Genomic DNA, 16,549 nt, shown 5'->3' on the forward strand with positions numbered 1-16,549 from the left:
AACAAAATTAATTAGATTGGGTTTATATACGATTCCTAGGGTCAGTTATGTGGTAAAGGGCAGGATTTGCTTCTGTTTGTACACATTTTATGATTGGCAGCCACCAGCACTGGATTTGCTCATAAATAATTAAGCATTAATAATTTGAGTTGGTCCTGGACCACCAACCCAGGGCACCCCTGCATGTGTCCCGAGGCACCCCAGGGAGCCACGGCACACAGTTTGGGAACCACTGACCTAGGGTATCAAATTGGTTAGGGCCGGCTCTGAAACAGGGCACAGTTTTTGTTTAATCAAAATAAATGTTTTCTTCTTACAGACCCATGATAGCCAGGTTAGTGTGCTGATATGGATAATTGTTGTGTGGATTGGAATATTGTCAGTATGTTGTCATTTTTACATTTTGGTTTCAGTGTTTAATATGAAACAATTTATCAACACAAGATCTATTAATAAGAAATAGTTTAAAAATAGTTCCTCATTTAACAGTGTATGTATAAAAAGTGAGGACACAGAGAATGGTGTATTATTATAATCTAATATATAAAAGAGAAAATTTGTCCTTCTGTCTATCTATACAAATCCAGTTTACAAGCGAAGATTTTGAAATTTTACATATAAGCGTATTAAGACAGGGCCGAGGTAACTAAAAAAAAAAAAATCAAAATTCATTATCGGGGGAGAGGGGAGCTGGAACGCAGGGACAGATGACAGGGGAGAGGGGAGCCGGGACATGGGGATAGATGACAGGGAAGGGGAGAGCCGGATAAAAGCAGCACTTTTGGAAAGCAATTCACAGGGGCTGCTGGTAATGGGAAATAAACTGGATCTGCTGCCCAATCACAGCGGCCCATGTCAAAGAAGCACTTCTAGAAGTGCCATTTTTTGTATTATATTTAATGTGTTTTTCTAGACAACGGTTTAGCCAAACTAATTTAAATGTCACAAATTGCAAAAATAATATAAAGAAAATACTTATGACACAGAATGTGTCATAGATATGTATAGTCTTTGTATAATTCTAAACCAAATTACAGGGGAAGCACTGCCTCCCCTTACTGCGCATCCCTGCATTTTTGGGCCTCACAACATATGGGTAGGTCCTTAGAGCGAGCGTTCTGTGTTGTCCTGTTTTGTTATGATCTTCATGTTTATTATCGAAGTGAGCTTTTAGCAGCTTTTGCCAGCATTCTCAGCTCTCTGATGCCCCTTTCCCACTGCAGCTAAAAAACGGTAAATTGCCGATTTTCAGCGCAATTTACCGTTTTAAGGCTGCAGTGGGAAAGTGCCAGAGTTGAAATACCGTTTAAAGATAAATGGTATTTCAACCCGTTTTTAAAGCAGAGTCCTACACGTTAAAATAACGTTTAATAACGTTGCCTCTTAAACGTTATTTAGCCTCCAGGCAGTCCCAGTGCCTGATGAGAACTAGTAGTTCTCACTTTGTGCATGTGTAATGAGTGCACGTGCATAATAATGAGCCGCTCATTACATATGCGCATATGTAATGAGCGGCTCATTATTATGCACGTGTACTCATTACATATGCGCAAAGTGAGAACTACTAGTTCTCATCAGGCACTGGGACTGCCTGGACCCCGCATGGACCCCCGCTGCCTCCCCACTGCCCTGCATCCCCGTGCAGGTAAGTACAAGGGGAGGGGAGGTGGGGGCACAGGGCAGGTACTGGGGGGGTTAGGCACTCTTTACACTTGGGGGGGGGGGGGATTAGGCACTCTTTACACTGGGGGGGGGGGGGTTAGGCACTCTACATTTTACACGGTTCACTGCAATGGGAATGGTACTTAAATGGTATTTAAAACGGTAATCTGCTGCAGTGGGAATGCTAATACCGTTTTAAATACCATTTAAGATTACCAGTACTTTAAACTGATCTGCAGTGGGAAAGCAGCATGACCATACCAAATAATGCTTTGTGATCGGAGGATGAATGTAAACAAACTTTGTTTGTTGCCAATATTACTTCAGAAAGTATGGTGGACACGAAACAATAAATTGGGGTCAATCTCACCTATTATGTTCTCTAGATGGTTACTGGAAATCTCCCTTATTGTCCATGAAAGCACCAGATCTTTTCATGGACAATAAGGGAGATTTCCAGTAACCATCTAGAGGAAAACATAATAGGAACAAGTGAGATTGACCCAAATGTATTGTTTCGTGTCCACCATATATACTACAGGTTGAGTATACCTTATCCAAAATGCTCGGGACCAGGAGAATTTTGGATAACGGATTATTCTGTATTTCGGAATATTTTAATATTTCAATGATGTATTTTGAAGTATCTTGCATTTATGCTGTATAAACACACAATATACACACAAATATATTTTTTACCACATAAAATACACACAAATATATTTTAATTGTTCAAAAAACAAGGTTTCAAAATGTGAAACAAAATGTGAAACAAAATGTGTATACTATCTCAGCACTGAATTTGAATGCCAAGCAATCATTGTCTTGCACATATATAGTGCCAGTTACATATCATGTCCCCAGTGATGCTGTTACAAATGTCCCCAGTGAGTTTTTAGCAAAAAAAAAATTTTTTTTCACTTTCTGGAATGTCCGTATTTCGGAATAATTCGGATAACGGATATTCGGATACGGGATACTCGACCTGTACTATTGAGTGCTCTTCTGATTTGATTTTATGTGTATGCGCAATTTCTTTTATACACTTCCTATGTTTTAATATGAATATATGCTAGTATAAAATAAATAATATATTTTATGTGATGCCCAATTGATCATTGCAAATACATAATATTAATGAAATATCAATTAGCACTCCACCGTATTTTTCTCTCAACCAATCAGAATCTACCTGTTATTTATTTAGCACCGTCTAGAAGATAATAGACAGGATCTGATTGGTTGCCCATAGCAGCATTTCATGTGAAATAGAACTCCCATCTAATACCACTTTCACATCGCCAAAATAACACGGGTTATTGCCGAGTTGAGGTGGACTCTCAATGCACCACTATTAAATATCCCTTGTTGAGAAACCGGGCATTTTAAACCGGGATATAAGCAGTGTTATACACGGGTTGAATCCGGGTTAAATGGTTTAACTCGGGTTATTCAACCCATGGTTCATTGTAAACTGGTTATTGGCTGGTCATTGTGTGTCTGATGACATCAGCAGCCTGTGCCTGGACAGCAGAGTGCAGAGGAGAGTACAGAGAGGATTTTGCTTACATCCTGCATACACAGCCATGGCAAATTGGAGTCCTCAAGAGGTAAAGGAGTTGCTGAGAATAAGGGGTGAGGCGGAGATTGCCAGGCAGCTGGCAGGAACTGTCAAAGATTCTGTTGTTTACAGAAATGTTGCCCAAGTGCTGGAGTCCTCTGGCTTTCACAGAACTCAGCAGCAGGTAGTTAATAAACTGTAAGCTCTAAAGAAAAAGTACCTGAAAATCCATGATCACAATAAAAGTAAAAGTGGTGCTGCCATGATAGAGTGGGAATTTTATGCTTATTGCTACAATACTGTGAGCTGGCCCTACCCTCTCCTGTTGACCCTTTCTGACTTGTCATCTTCCTGAGCCAAAAAATTGTCCATTTAATATGACATACATGGTGTTTCAATGGCTAACCTGGGGTGACTGAAAAGGTGACAGCCCGGCAATAACGTGGGTCAAAAGTGCAATTAAAAGGGTTTGACCTGGGTCGGAGCTGGGTTGTAAATCGCGGGGTGGACACGGGTGTGCGATGTGAAGGTGGTATTAATAAATTTCATCCTTTGTGTTTATTATTTAAATTTTTGCAAACAAACATTCTTAAAATCCTGGGCAACGCCGGGTACTCCAGCTAGTCTATAATATTATTGTTTATTTGTATGGTAAGTTATTCCACAGCACGCGTATATTTAGATGTGATAAGTGCATATGTGGACATAAAGCTTAGGGAAAGCCTTGCTCTTGAGAGCTTACAATTAGTATGAGATAGGATGACCTGCAACCCTCTGATAATGTCCTTACTTTATATTCATGTTTGTTTTTAAATACAGCAAAGTGCAGAGGTTTCTTGTATATTACTGGTTTCCTGTAATTAGTAATATTTTATTTAATACGCCTAACTATTTTTTATTCATTATAAGTTAACTCTTTTTACTGGTGTATTTTAATTGTACTTTTTACCTAGGTTTGTGTTTAAAAAAAAAAAAAAAATTTTTATTAAAACAAATTTTGCTTGAGTGAAACATGAATGCTTAGTACATGTTTGACAAGTATGACAGTGACAATATGTAAGATTCCTATATAATAAGTGTCACATATAGGTTGTCCTATGAGTAACGAAGCATTGTGCAGCAGACCGTTCTGACTTTCCAATGGTTGGATTTTATTGGATGGCACCCTAGCTGGTTTTCTAAGCGCATCCTTTCCCCTACATGGCATTAATAGTTATATAAATGCTACAGTTTCCATCAATGTTTGTTTGTCTGCACTTGGTTTATGGTGAAATATTAAAAAAAGAATAAACAAACACCCCCCTTCCCTTTGGAGCGCATCGGGAAGGGGGATCAGCTGACACATCCCTGTGCGCTGAGTGATATTGCTGAGTAATCTCCACGTGTGTAGGCCCCTTGAGGGGTTTACACACGGTTTGGAGGATGAACAGATTTTGCTTAGTCAAAATTGCCCAGTTGCTGTCAGAGATAAGTCGACGACCATCGGCAGCCCGTGTGTACAGCCGAATAGACACTCCGGTGTCTAGTCAAAATATTCTTGCCTGCAGTGTCTATTCAACCAGGCGATTGTGACGCCGCAGGGCTGCTCATCGATATCGCCTGCTGTGCCCACACGGGGCAATTCAGGGAACCCTTCTAAGAGATTTTGACGACTTAATACTTGCTGTGGAACGTCCACTTCAAACTGAACAATATGTGCTACCTTGGTTTATAGTTGAAATAGTGGTACTTGTGAGTTATCCGGGCGCCCGATGTGGTCATCGCATGCCATTATAATAAGCATACGATGCGACGCGATGCGACGCGATTTTCCATCGCGTCGTATCTCGTCGCATCGTATGCTTATTGTATGGTTGCGATGCGACGCGACGCGATGTTTACACTTCCCGCCCATTTTTAAACCCGCCCTCTGGCACATCTGGCAGAAAAACAGTGTGAGGTAGTTTCCAGAGGAGAGAGCAAGTGTTTTACTGAGAGAGATATTGATTTACAGCGTTGTTCCATATTTGTGAGGTGAATTTTTGGACATTTACCCCAATATTGCCCCATTTGGCCCCTTACACCTGCCCCATTTCACCCCTTACACCATTATTGCCAAAATGGCTTTGGTTGATGGCATCTTCAGCCTCCCAAAAACTGAGGAAGAGACAGTCGCATTCCTGCAGGAGAAAGGGCTGCTCCCATTGACTGCCACATGCCCAAATGGGCACCCTATGCGCCTGTCCCTGAAAGAGCGCAAATGGCGCTGCTATATTAAAAGCTGCAGCAAAAAACAGAGTCTGCGGGCCTCCCTGTTCTATCCTGGGTGCAGGCTCCCATTCATGACGATCCTGCGCTTTATCTGGTGCTGGTGTGATGAACTGACATCAATCGAGTTCTGTGCAAAGAATTTAAAACTATGCAATAAAAGCACCGTTTTTTATAACGCCTTGATGCGGGAGGCATGCCAATGTGACTTAATGGCACAGCCTCAACGGCAGATTGGAGGCCCAGGGCAAATGGTGGAGGTTGATGAAACCCTGTTTGTAAAGCGCAAGGCCAATGTTGGCAGAATACTCCCACAGCAGTGGGTGTTCGGAGGAGTGTGCCGGGAGACAGGGGACTGTTTCATGGTCGCAGTTCCCAAACGAGATGCAACCACTCTCCTTGGTGCAATTGTGGAGCACGTGGCACCTGGCAGCACCATCGTCAGTGATTGCTGGCGCGCCTACCAAACCAGTGAACTGGAGCGGGCTGGTTACAGCCACTTGCGGGTAAATCACCGCTTTAATTTCGTGGACCCAGAGACTGGTGCACACACACAGAACATTGAGAGACTATGGGGGTGTGCAAAATGGCGCAACAAACGCCAGCGGGGCACAGCCCGCCATCATCTAGATTCCTACATGCAGGAGTTCGTGTGGCGAAAATGCCTGGCGAGAGACAACGCATTTGAGCGTATTCTGCATGCGCTCACGTTAGTTGATAAATCATGATGTTGATTGATTATTGTGTGCTTTATGATTATTTGTTATTGTTATTTATTTCATTCTTATGTTAATTACACAGTTATTACCTTTAATTCAGTTGTCCTTAATGTGTCAGATATGCATGATATTGATGAATGATATTGGATGCTCACAGCCACTCCACTATCAACGTGAACCCGAAGCGTGGCGAGCGCAGCGAGCCCGCGAGGGGCGGCAGTACGCGTCCTCCGACCTTTTCATGCCCTACTATCCACTAGGGCGTGGAGTGAGAATATAATAGTGTGGCGAGCGCAGCGAGCCACCGAGCCCGAAGCGTGGCGAGCGCAGCGAGCCCCGCGAGGGGACACGGATACCTTCACAGGTAAGCGCGTCCCTTCGCGGGCTTCACAGGTGTCCACGTCGCCATGGACACCTGTGAAGCCCGTGAAGGGACGCGCTTACCTGTGAAGGTATCCGTGTCCCCTCGCGGGGCGCGCTGCGCTCGCCACGCTTCGGGCTCGGTGGCTCGCTGCGCTCGCCACACTATTATATTCTCACTCCACGCCCTAGTGGATAGTAGGGCATGAAAAGGTCGGAGGACGCGTACCGCCGCCCCTCGCGGGCTCGCTGCGCTCGCCACGCTTCGGGTTCACGTTGATAGTGGAGTGGCGTTAACAATGGGGATGGGACTGACATTGTGTCACTTTTTGGGACACTTTCTAGGGGTTTTACACTGCAAAAATCGGGTGGTATCGCATCGCATGCCATGTGGTTAACATGCGATGCGACGTGATCACTTTACATGGTACCCGATGTAAAATCGGGTTCGGGTGGTCATCTCGTCGCGTCGCATCGTATGCCATTTGGTTAACATACGATGCCATGCGATGTAAAATCGGGTTCGGGTGGTCATCTCGTCGCGTCGCATCGTATGCCATTTGGTTAACATACGATGCCATGCGATGCGACGCGATGCGTATACGACCAAAAATCGGGCGCCCGGATAACTCACAAGTACCGAAATAGTTTTTAGTGGTGCATACGTTTTACAAAGTCTTTTGCTAAAGTTAGTAATGCAAAAATATATCTGATGTATTATTTCCTTTACGATCAGCACTGTGTACTTGTAAGTAGGTTTTGTGTAAGCCTTTTATACTAGTGTTATGTAGAGTTTGTCTCAGTGGTGTAACTAGATATTAGGCCCCATAGAAAAAGTTTTTAAGGGCCCCTATATACCACCCAATTGTTGGGTGGTATACAAGGTGTGCCCCATAGCAGCTGCACCTATAGTAGCTACACCCCTGTATATAACACATGGAACGGTGACATTTAAGGTGGCCCCTCTCTGCTCTGGGCTCCAAAGCAGCTACACCCCCTGCACTTATGGTAATAACATCCCTGGTTTGTCTAATACAAATTGTTAAAGACTGTCAAGAAGTTCTGTGTATTTATCACTAGTATCAGTCAGTGGGAGTCCCACAGGCAAACCTGCTGCAGGAGGGTTACCTGTCTCTGGGAATTCCTGCTCGGACAGAGTTAATAATGTGGCTTGATAGTAAGATATCTGTCTGACTTTGATCTGTATCTGTATTTCCACAGGGCCGTTGCTACACCTGTGGCCAGATCTATGGGGATAAAGAGCAAAGTCCGACTAAAAGCCTCATTTAATCCGGTCTTGGAAAATTTCTACATCTCGTGCTCCAAACACCCATCTCCAGTAAGTATTTCAGCTGCTGAGCCACGTAGGAAGCAGCGTCATGTTCTGTTCCTGTCCACGAGAGCTTGCACTTTCTTGCTGCTGGCATTTCTTTTGCTAAAGTCTCAGCACAAATGGCATATTCTGGTTCGTTTCACATAGTCAGGCTCTGTGTCTCTTGTAAACATGATTATAAAGCACATGCCTTGCTTAAAATGGTCCCACCAGTGTCTTGGTGCCAACCACAAAACAAAGTCTGTGCTTATTCTGTTTGCTGTTTCCTGTCTATCTCTTACAAGGCTGCATTGGTGCCCTGAGTACAAATCATGGGTGTCTTGGGCTGCAGTCAGTCCTGTATTTTTGAAGCCATGTATTTTAACATTTTATAAATGTTTTCATGACCTTTTTCTGGGCATTTTTTATTTGCTGTGATATCAATAGTCTCTACAGTTTGCATGTAACCGGTTATAGAACATTTTAGAGTTCTCTCACTGGACATTGGGTTCAGCAAGTAGAAGGAGCTATGGGGCCAATTCAGGCTTTCTCAGTGAGCAGCAAATTCACCCCGGTTTTCAATGGTGGGGGAGGATGCATGTGCATAGTCGCTCATGCGCACATCCCCGTAGCGTATGCCTTCGGCGAGTTTTACACTGTCTGCAAAGAGAGGAAAAATCGTTCAATGGTGATTTTTCCTCTGTGCGGCTTCATGCGAGCCGATGTGAATGTGTACATATTCGCTGACATCGTATTGTGAGAAATAGGCCGATGGGGGGGGGGGGGGGGACTGCTTACCCCTTATAAGCAGTTCTGAATTACCCCTTATATGCAGTTTGTTTAAGTATACTGTTCGAAGCACCGGATCAACGGTGTCTAGCTTAGACCGCCAATAGGTCGACTGTGGGTGCCCGACGCTGAAATCCTGACTGTTCAACATGTGCGGCCGAGGGAGTCCTCGTTAACGCAGCATGACTATTGGTCTCCCTGCTGGCAACTGCTCTGGGAGTGGGAGGAGGACTGCCAAGATAAGTCACACGGATCTGTAATGTGCATACCCCCATCTAACTATAAAACAACTTTTATTTTCATAAGCTCTTTTCAGAAATCCTCTTTACTACATTTCCGTTTTATAGTAGATAGGCATATAAGCAGCACCTTTTTAGTACCCTATTCTAGTTTACTCGCTACTCTGCGCGATTTTTAGCGACTGCTGTTTCATGGGCGTTCTCATGAAAATGCTGGGTGTTCTCATGGTAGTTCCCCAATGGGATGGGTGGCAGGTAGCTGATGTCAGTGGATGTAAGCTTCCTGTCCGCTTCCCGCACAGGGCACCCGCAGACCTGAGACACCACAGAGGTGTCTCAGATCTGTGAGCGCTGGAGAAATCATTCAATAGTCCCCAACCATCGAATAATCTCTCCCCTGCACCCAAGGCTGCGAATGGGTGCTTATGCTAAACATCCATTTGCAGCCGTGCAGGGATCACAGCGTTTGAGGGTGGGGGCGAGCGGCATCTGGTGGACTCGCAAGGGGAGTCATCAGAATAATCACAGGTTGTTTGAAAAATGACATAAGCTGAATGGCTGGTGGTTTATCACTCTCCATTTGATCACTTTTCGAGACTTGGAACGCCATGCATGCAAACCGCCCATGAACAGCATGACCTTCAGTCAGCTTTCCCTTATGCACCACACCCACGATCCTCAACCTCCACCTTCAGTGTACCCCTTCGTGCAATTCCCCCCTCCCCCTCTATGATCAGCCCCTCTCCTGCAACAGCACCTTCAACTGCTGTTGCCAGCAGATGGTGGGCCAGATGTACTAAGCTTGAAAAGTGATCAAATGGAGAGTGATAAACCACCAGCCAATCAAATCCTAACTGCCATGTCACAGGTTGTTTGAAAAATGACAGAAGCTGATTGGCTGGTGGTTTATCACTCTCAATTTTATCACTTTTCAAGGCTCGGAACATCTCACCCAGGGTCAAGCCCATGCCGGAGAAGAGCTGGAAGCAGCGTTATACTTTACGTTACAACCCCGCCTCCAGGTTTGGGAGGCGGGGTTATAACAGCAAACACTGCACAAACAATACTTTGTTTATTGCCTGGTCCCGCTGTCCAGAAGTAGGTAAAAGGGTACATTTTAAAATAATGGACATGCAAACCAAAAGTTTATTTTTTTTTTTCCGCTTTAAAATACCAAAATATGTAAGTATTCAAAACATGCAGAGGTAGGCAGGACCTGACTACCTCTGTGACATTACAAGTTGGAGAGAGGCTGGTCTAATGTAAAAGTTTCTAAGGTGTGTGTGTGTGTGTGTGTGTGTGTGTGTGTGTGTGTGTGTGTGTGTGCCAGTAATTTAGTTGGAGAGCAAGGTTGGAGGAAAGTTGGTGTATGGCCAGTAAGTTTTGGGTCCCCTGTTTATCCACAAACTATGCCTCATCACCGTCCTTCATTGATCTGTTGATCACAAAATTGTTTAGGTGTATATGTGCTTTCACAAGTACATACTGTTTGCTTTACAGGGGGAACATCCCTAACAAAGATGCAAGATGATTATGATAATAATTCTAAAAAAATGATTGCAATGAGAGCAGTTACACAAGTGCAGCCTGTGGCTTTGCAACTGTTGTGTAACTACAATCCCCAGCGCAGCGTGCCACCATATGCAGAGATTCCATTACAGCTATAACCATTTATGTACCACTCTTGTGCAGTCGTTTAACGTATTGTTAGATCAGTGGTGGCTACTTGCACAAAATATGTATAGGGAATATGAATATTGGTCTAATGAGCCCATTACATTAAAAAACATTTTGAGTTTTTACAAATAAAATAATGATTATAGTAAATGAGATTTATAGGGTGGTATTCAGTGCTACTGGCAAGGGGGTTTATTCTGCGGGGATGATTTGTTTTCAGCAAAGATCCCCCAAAACCAGCCATCCTTGACGGCCGCACGCTGTATTCTATGTTGAGGGAGGATGGCAAGAATTCCCAGAAAGGCAAGGATTGCCGCAAATGCAGCAAACCCGCTTCATATAGCAGCGAACCTAGCCATTTTAATGCTCGTACTCACCATTTCCACCATGTTGAAAAGTACCAGCGAGGTTGGACATGGCTGGTCTAGAACCGGTGGCCATGTTACTGCATGCAGGATATCAGAAAGCGGGCATCTGTGACTGCAGGTGCAGGCATGTCTACACAGGGAACGCTGAAGCTAGCATTTGTACATTGTCGATCCTGTGACTCCGCCTACAGATTTAAGTTCGGACACAGCCGCATCACCTCTGAATCAGACCCAAAGTCTGCTGTAATATAATGATCCTTTTTTGCATTCTTTTCAGGTCTTGTAATCTGTCATTATTGTGACATTACTCTGGGGCTGCTTACATTGGGAGGGTAGAAGTAGGTCATGTTTTGATTGGGGATTGGATATTGGATGACAGAATTCTGAGACAGTATCTATGGCTGATATTAAAAATAGATTGATATATTAATGTTTTAAAATATAAATAGTAACTTGAAAATGAGAACCAGAAAATCTTGGCAAGAGAAGTATACCTAAGATGGAACAGTTGGGTCTATGCACCAAAAATGCTTACACCTGAAGAAACTGGAAGAGATTTGGTTGGAGCTCGAGGCTAAGAATGATCATGTTTGCGAATAAAATACGATTTTACAGTTAGGGCGTGGAGATTGTCACGTAATGGTCATTTCTGCAGGTAGAGTAGAACATCCTGCAGATTCCAGACACTTTACACCAGGCAAACTATGGCCCTTCAGCTGTTGTGAAACTACAATTCCCATCATGCCTTGCCACAGTTTTACTATTAGCTAATGCTAAAATGATGGCAAGGTATGCTGGGATGTGTAGTTTTATAACAGCTGGAGGGTTTGGACATGCTTGACCAATAAAATGTGGACTTTTACCCAGACAATACCAGGGAAATGGTGCGCCTTTTGGCCAGGATGAAATTATGGTGTTATTGGTTCATTGAGCTGGTAGCTAATATTATGTAAATCCGAGCGGAACGTTTAAGGCACCCAAAATCTGTAAAAAAGCAATGCGACCACGCTGTCCCAATTAACAATAAAGCCAAAAAAAGATAAAGAATGTCTTTTTTGTTGTCGCACAGAGGTAAATTGAAAAAGTTCTATATGTATTCATGCCAGAAAATTTCAGTATTTTATTGGATAACGATTAAAAACTGTCCAGATATGTGAAATATCTTTAAATTGTACACAAATAAACAAACAATTATGTTTAAAAAAAGGGACCAATTAACAATAAATTTTGGGAAATAGTGCCGTCTTTTGTAGAATTAGGAAAGCACTTTGTCAAGAAAATATACAGAATATCAGACAAACATAAAGTAAGCAGAGTTAGCCAAGCTATGAAAATTAAGAGTATGTGTTAGATATATTTATTTTCAGTTATTTCTGATATGATGACATATTAAGCAAATACTGTATGTTTGGTAGATTGGAAGTTGTGAGCAAGGCCCTCTTCACTCTTTGGGGTATATTCACAAAAAGACTTCACTTTTCAACATGAACAGATCGGAAGGGGTTCTGACCTATTCAGTGCTGGCTATTTTTTTCGGCAGGTCGAAATGTTCCGACCTGCGGGAAAGCAGGTGGATTGACGGAATAGCCGCTAATAGATTTGCTTTTGACGGAAACAAAGCCAAAACCGAAAGCATGCCGGATTGAGTGAGGGAGGATGGCGCCGGGTGAGCAGCAGAAGCTTACACTGTGCCGTCCTCCTGTCCACCACCTCCCGTCGCTGCCCTACCCGGCTCACCGCACTCACCTGTCCTGCCGCTGGGCGGTATTTGAGGGGGTTTTCAATGTACTTTTTTCGCTGTATACAATGATTGGCCAGAATCAGGCAAGGATCCCCTTAAACAGGGAGGTTTGCCCCAATTGCAGTGAGTCCGCTGTATTTTGTGGCAAGCCCTGACGTTTTCACATGTTTTTCTTTATTAAATTTCCATTTACATACATCCCTATTAAAGGGAAGGAAAAAAAAATAACATAATATTGGGGTACAGAAAAAAAAGGGGTACATTCCAGGGGTATACAATACAATATTCATTACACCTCAGTATAGTTTTCACTATTACTTTAGGGGTCATCCTGTCCACCTTCCACAGCCCTTCCGTTTTAATGGCCACACTCACCGTTTCCACCTCGCCAAATTGAACCAGCGAGGTGGAAACTGCGAGTGAAGAGGAGTGCGTTGAATATTCTGACTGCGAGCTATCAGCACTGCTCGCTGTCATTGCATTGAATACCCCTATTTGTTTGTTTGCAGTTACCCAGTCTTCTCTTATTAATGTTTTAATCCCATTATAATGCGGCATAAAATATACTGGTCCTATATAAATAAATGTTAAGCAGAAGGGTCCTGCTACTGGTCTGTGCCCAGTGTGCTTCCTATACCATATTCATGTATATGCCCATGTCATGGGTGGCTATCGAAGTGGCTCGGGGTGTCGTTAAATGAAACTGCTTGGCTTTCCCTTTTCGTATGTATGTATGTATGTATGTATGTATGTATGTGGCATATACTGGTATTTGGTAGATAATGCTTCACTTCTTTATCCAGCTCTCCAAAGGGGAATTCATTTACTTTTGGAAAGTTTTATCATTAACAGGAATTGTAACGTTAGAAACCAGCAAAACTCTAGCAATATAATGTGCAATACCCGGGTTATCTGGAGAGGTTGTTGGGAGACACTGATATTGTTCTAATGATGAAGATAGTTCAAGGATGTGCAAAGGTGAAAATGTGCTTAGGCCAGGGCATGTTTTCCTGTAGGGAAATCTATAAAGGTGCGTATGCATTATGTGATCGTTAATGATATATTGCTGACTATCTCATCAATGTGGCTGCTGAACGATAGTGGGGGTTATTTTGGTTCACTCGCAAAGGCAAATTCCTTCTCAAATGGACAAAACCATGTGCGCATTAGGTGGGGCAGATGTGCAGAGAGAATTAGATTTGGGTGAGTTATTTTGTTTCTGTGCAGGGTAAATACTGGCTGCATTATTTTTACACTGCAATATAGATCTCACTGTGAAGTAAAACCCCACCCAAATCTAATTCTCTCTGCACGTTACATCAGCCCCCCTGCAGTGCACATGGTTTTGTCCGTTTGAGAAGGAATTTGCCTTTGCGAGTGAACCAGAATAAGAGCCAGTGTGTATACTATATATTGTTTGTCCACGAGTACAAGCAGTTCAAGGGGGAAATTAATGATCTGGCATAATGTGTATGCACCTGAAGATCATTTTTAAATTTTTATTTTAAGCTCAGGAGACACTTCCTGCTTCCCTGTGCTGAGCATTGTAAGGTTCCTGGCACTTAGGGTGTGCATGCTTATGTTAATAAACTAATTAGGTAGTTTGCACACTTCTAAATACAATAATTATATAACTGAACACAGACCCTTTTGACTTTAATTCTTTTAATTTATATTTTTACTAAGTAGCCAGATGTAACCACTTGCATTATTTTAAATGTCATATATGTCTGTGTAACCTGTGCTGATTCGGCTTGATATATGCCTGTTTGTATGAAGGTGAGGCACTCCTATTTATGGCTGTGATTAGTAACCCCACCTTATGATAACATATATGACTGTTTTACTGCTGTACCATTGTGATGCACATCAGTATTAAAGTATCTGTAACCGGTTAGGAAAATATTTACAATAGCATATATAAGCTAATATAACTGATGGACCAAACCCTGGAAAATGCTGCTTGTGGGAACAAGACAGATGTGTCTGTTCCATCGCTGTTCGGGTGCATCCATGTAGAAATGTATGCAGAAAATGAACTGCGGGTTCTTCCCTATCTCATTATAGAATGCAGTATCATGATTTGCTTCAAATATTTGACTGTGCAAATCATTCATGTTTCATATTGTACAGACATGCAAAGCGTGTGTTCTCTGGCACATTACAAATTGTCATCTCACAGGGATTCTGCATTTTGATATCTCAGATTGGCTAAACAGTGCTACTCCCATCTAGTAAAATATACTGTACACCTCAGGCATGGAGGAAGTGCAGCAGCCAGTTGTTGCTCACCAAGTGAGACGTATAATAAAGCAGTGACTAAACTGCATAAATGTCACAGGCAAAGTGTAAAATCGAGGCATTATATACATATTGTAAGAAAAAGGAGGCTGTCACATGCAGTAACTACTCCCTTGCGTAGCTGACAGACATTTTGTATTAAACATTTTATTTATTTAAGTCATTCGGTTTAGAACAGAATGCAGAATAAGTTGGGTTTTAGATTCTTCTGCGTGCTTGGTTACCCTATGGTCTCGACACACACTGCGGTTAAATGAGGGCACTGAAATTACTTGTGACTTGCTGTGACAATAGGGGGTGTGTCCAGCACAGAGCAAGGCCACCATGCTCACCGCATGTGCGCACAAGGTTTTGCAGGTACTTCGCTAAATTGCAAGCCCTTCGCTACACACTGACTCGCATAGTACTGTCTGCCCAGCCTAGCTGCATTACCTGGGTAACGCGGACATGTCTCAGGTTGAAGTGTCTGCATGTAATATTATGCGCACACCTGCATTATCCGGACTGCTCCCACAGAACGCTTTTTTTGTCACCCCCAACGGTCAGTTGATGCCCCCCCCATTACTACTTAAACTGCGATCGCTGAAAGACCACAGTTTAGGTGCTCACATGTGCACATTGGCGTGTGCGCGCGTACGCGGATCTCCTGAAATCGCAGAGTATCGGGTTTTGGAGATCTGAGAGGGAGCCTGAATTAGGCCCAATGTTTGGCTGTGCCTTAATCAGCCAGTTACAGTACATGCAACATTGTTTTCCTGCACACCTCATTGAGCTAGGAATATACTAGTTGAATTCGTAAAAAGGCATGATGCACATATAGCACATGTATCCTTAGATACTAACAGCCGTGGACAAATTGAAAATAATTAAAATAAACAAGGAATAACATTTTAAAAAATAAAAAATTAAAAAATAAAAAACAGTATATAAAAAAATAAAAAAATAGAAAAATGCCAAATATCATAATGAAGAATCCAGATGCAATGAAACTTATGACATCTTAGTGAAAAGTTATTATGATGTCAGATTTAGACAAAAACTGACTAAATATTAGAAGAAATGTATCAGGAACCCCTTTACATATAACGGATAGAGAGGGGGAGTATCCATATGAAAATGAACAGTGACACTCATCCAATGAGAAATGAAGGCGGGGGATTTAAACCCGTCCTGGAGAACAGTCTGGTTGATACCTTGAGGAAGCGATAGTGAAACGGTCGTTGGTAGTCAGATTAGAATGTAATGTATGTGTAGTCAGTCAGTATAGCTGTTCCACTTAGGGTTTATTTATATGAGCATATAGTTATCCTGTTAATACAGTCTGTATAGGCACTTAGCCTGACATTGAAGCCGACAGCGGCATTAACGCACAGCAACGCCGGGAGCACAGTTACTGTGCTACCCGGGACCTGTGCTAGTAGGCAGCCTGTCACAAAAGCCGACAGCGGCACAAATGTACAATTACGCCGGGAGCATACACTGAATGCTACCCGGGACCTGTACTAATAGGCAGCCTGACACGTCAGCCGATAGCGGTATACATATGCGATTACGCCGGGAGCATACTCTAAAA

The 16,549-nt window shown here is 42.9% G+C and overlaps 1 protein-coding gene across 2 annotated transcripts in view; it reads left to right on the top strand.

Annotated features, from left to right (window-relative positions):
• Window positions 1-16,549, top strand: part of CERS3 (ceramide synthase 3) — a 134,472-nt gene that overhangs the window by 81,479 nt on the left and 36,444 nt on the right. For both annotated transcript variants that reach the window (XM_083184276.1, XM_083184277.1), the window contains one exon: window positions 7,771-7,888. In XM_083184276.1, the coding sequence (XP_083040402.1) occupies window positions 7,771-7,888 (118 nt within the window). The remainder of the gene's footprint in view (window positions 1-7,770; window positions 7,889-16,549) is intronic.

The sequence above is a fragment of the Crinia signifera genome, chromosome 4, assembly GCF_055691185.1.
Source record: "Crinia signifera chromosome 4, ASM5569118v1, whole genome shotgun sequence".
NCBI classification, from domain to species: domain Eukaryota; kingdom Metazoa; phylum Chordata; class Amphibia; order Anura; family Myobatrachidae; genus Crinia; species Crinia signifera.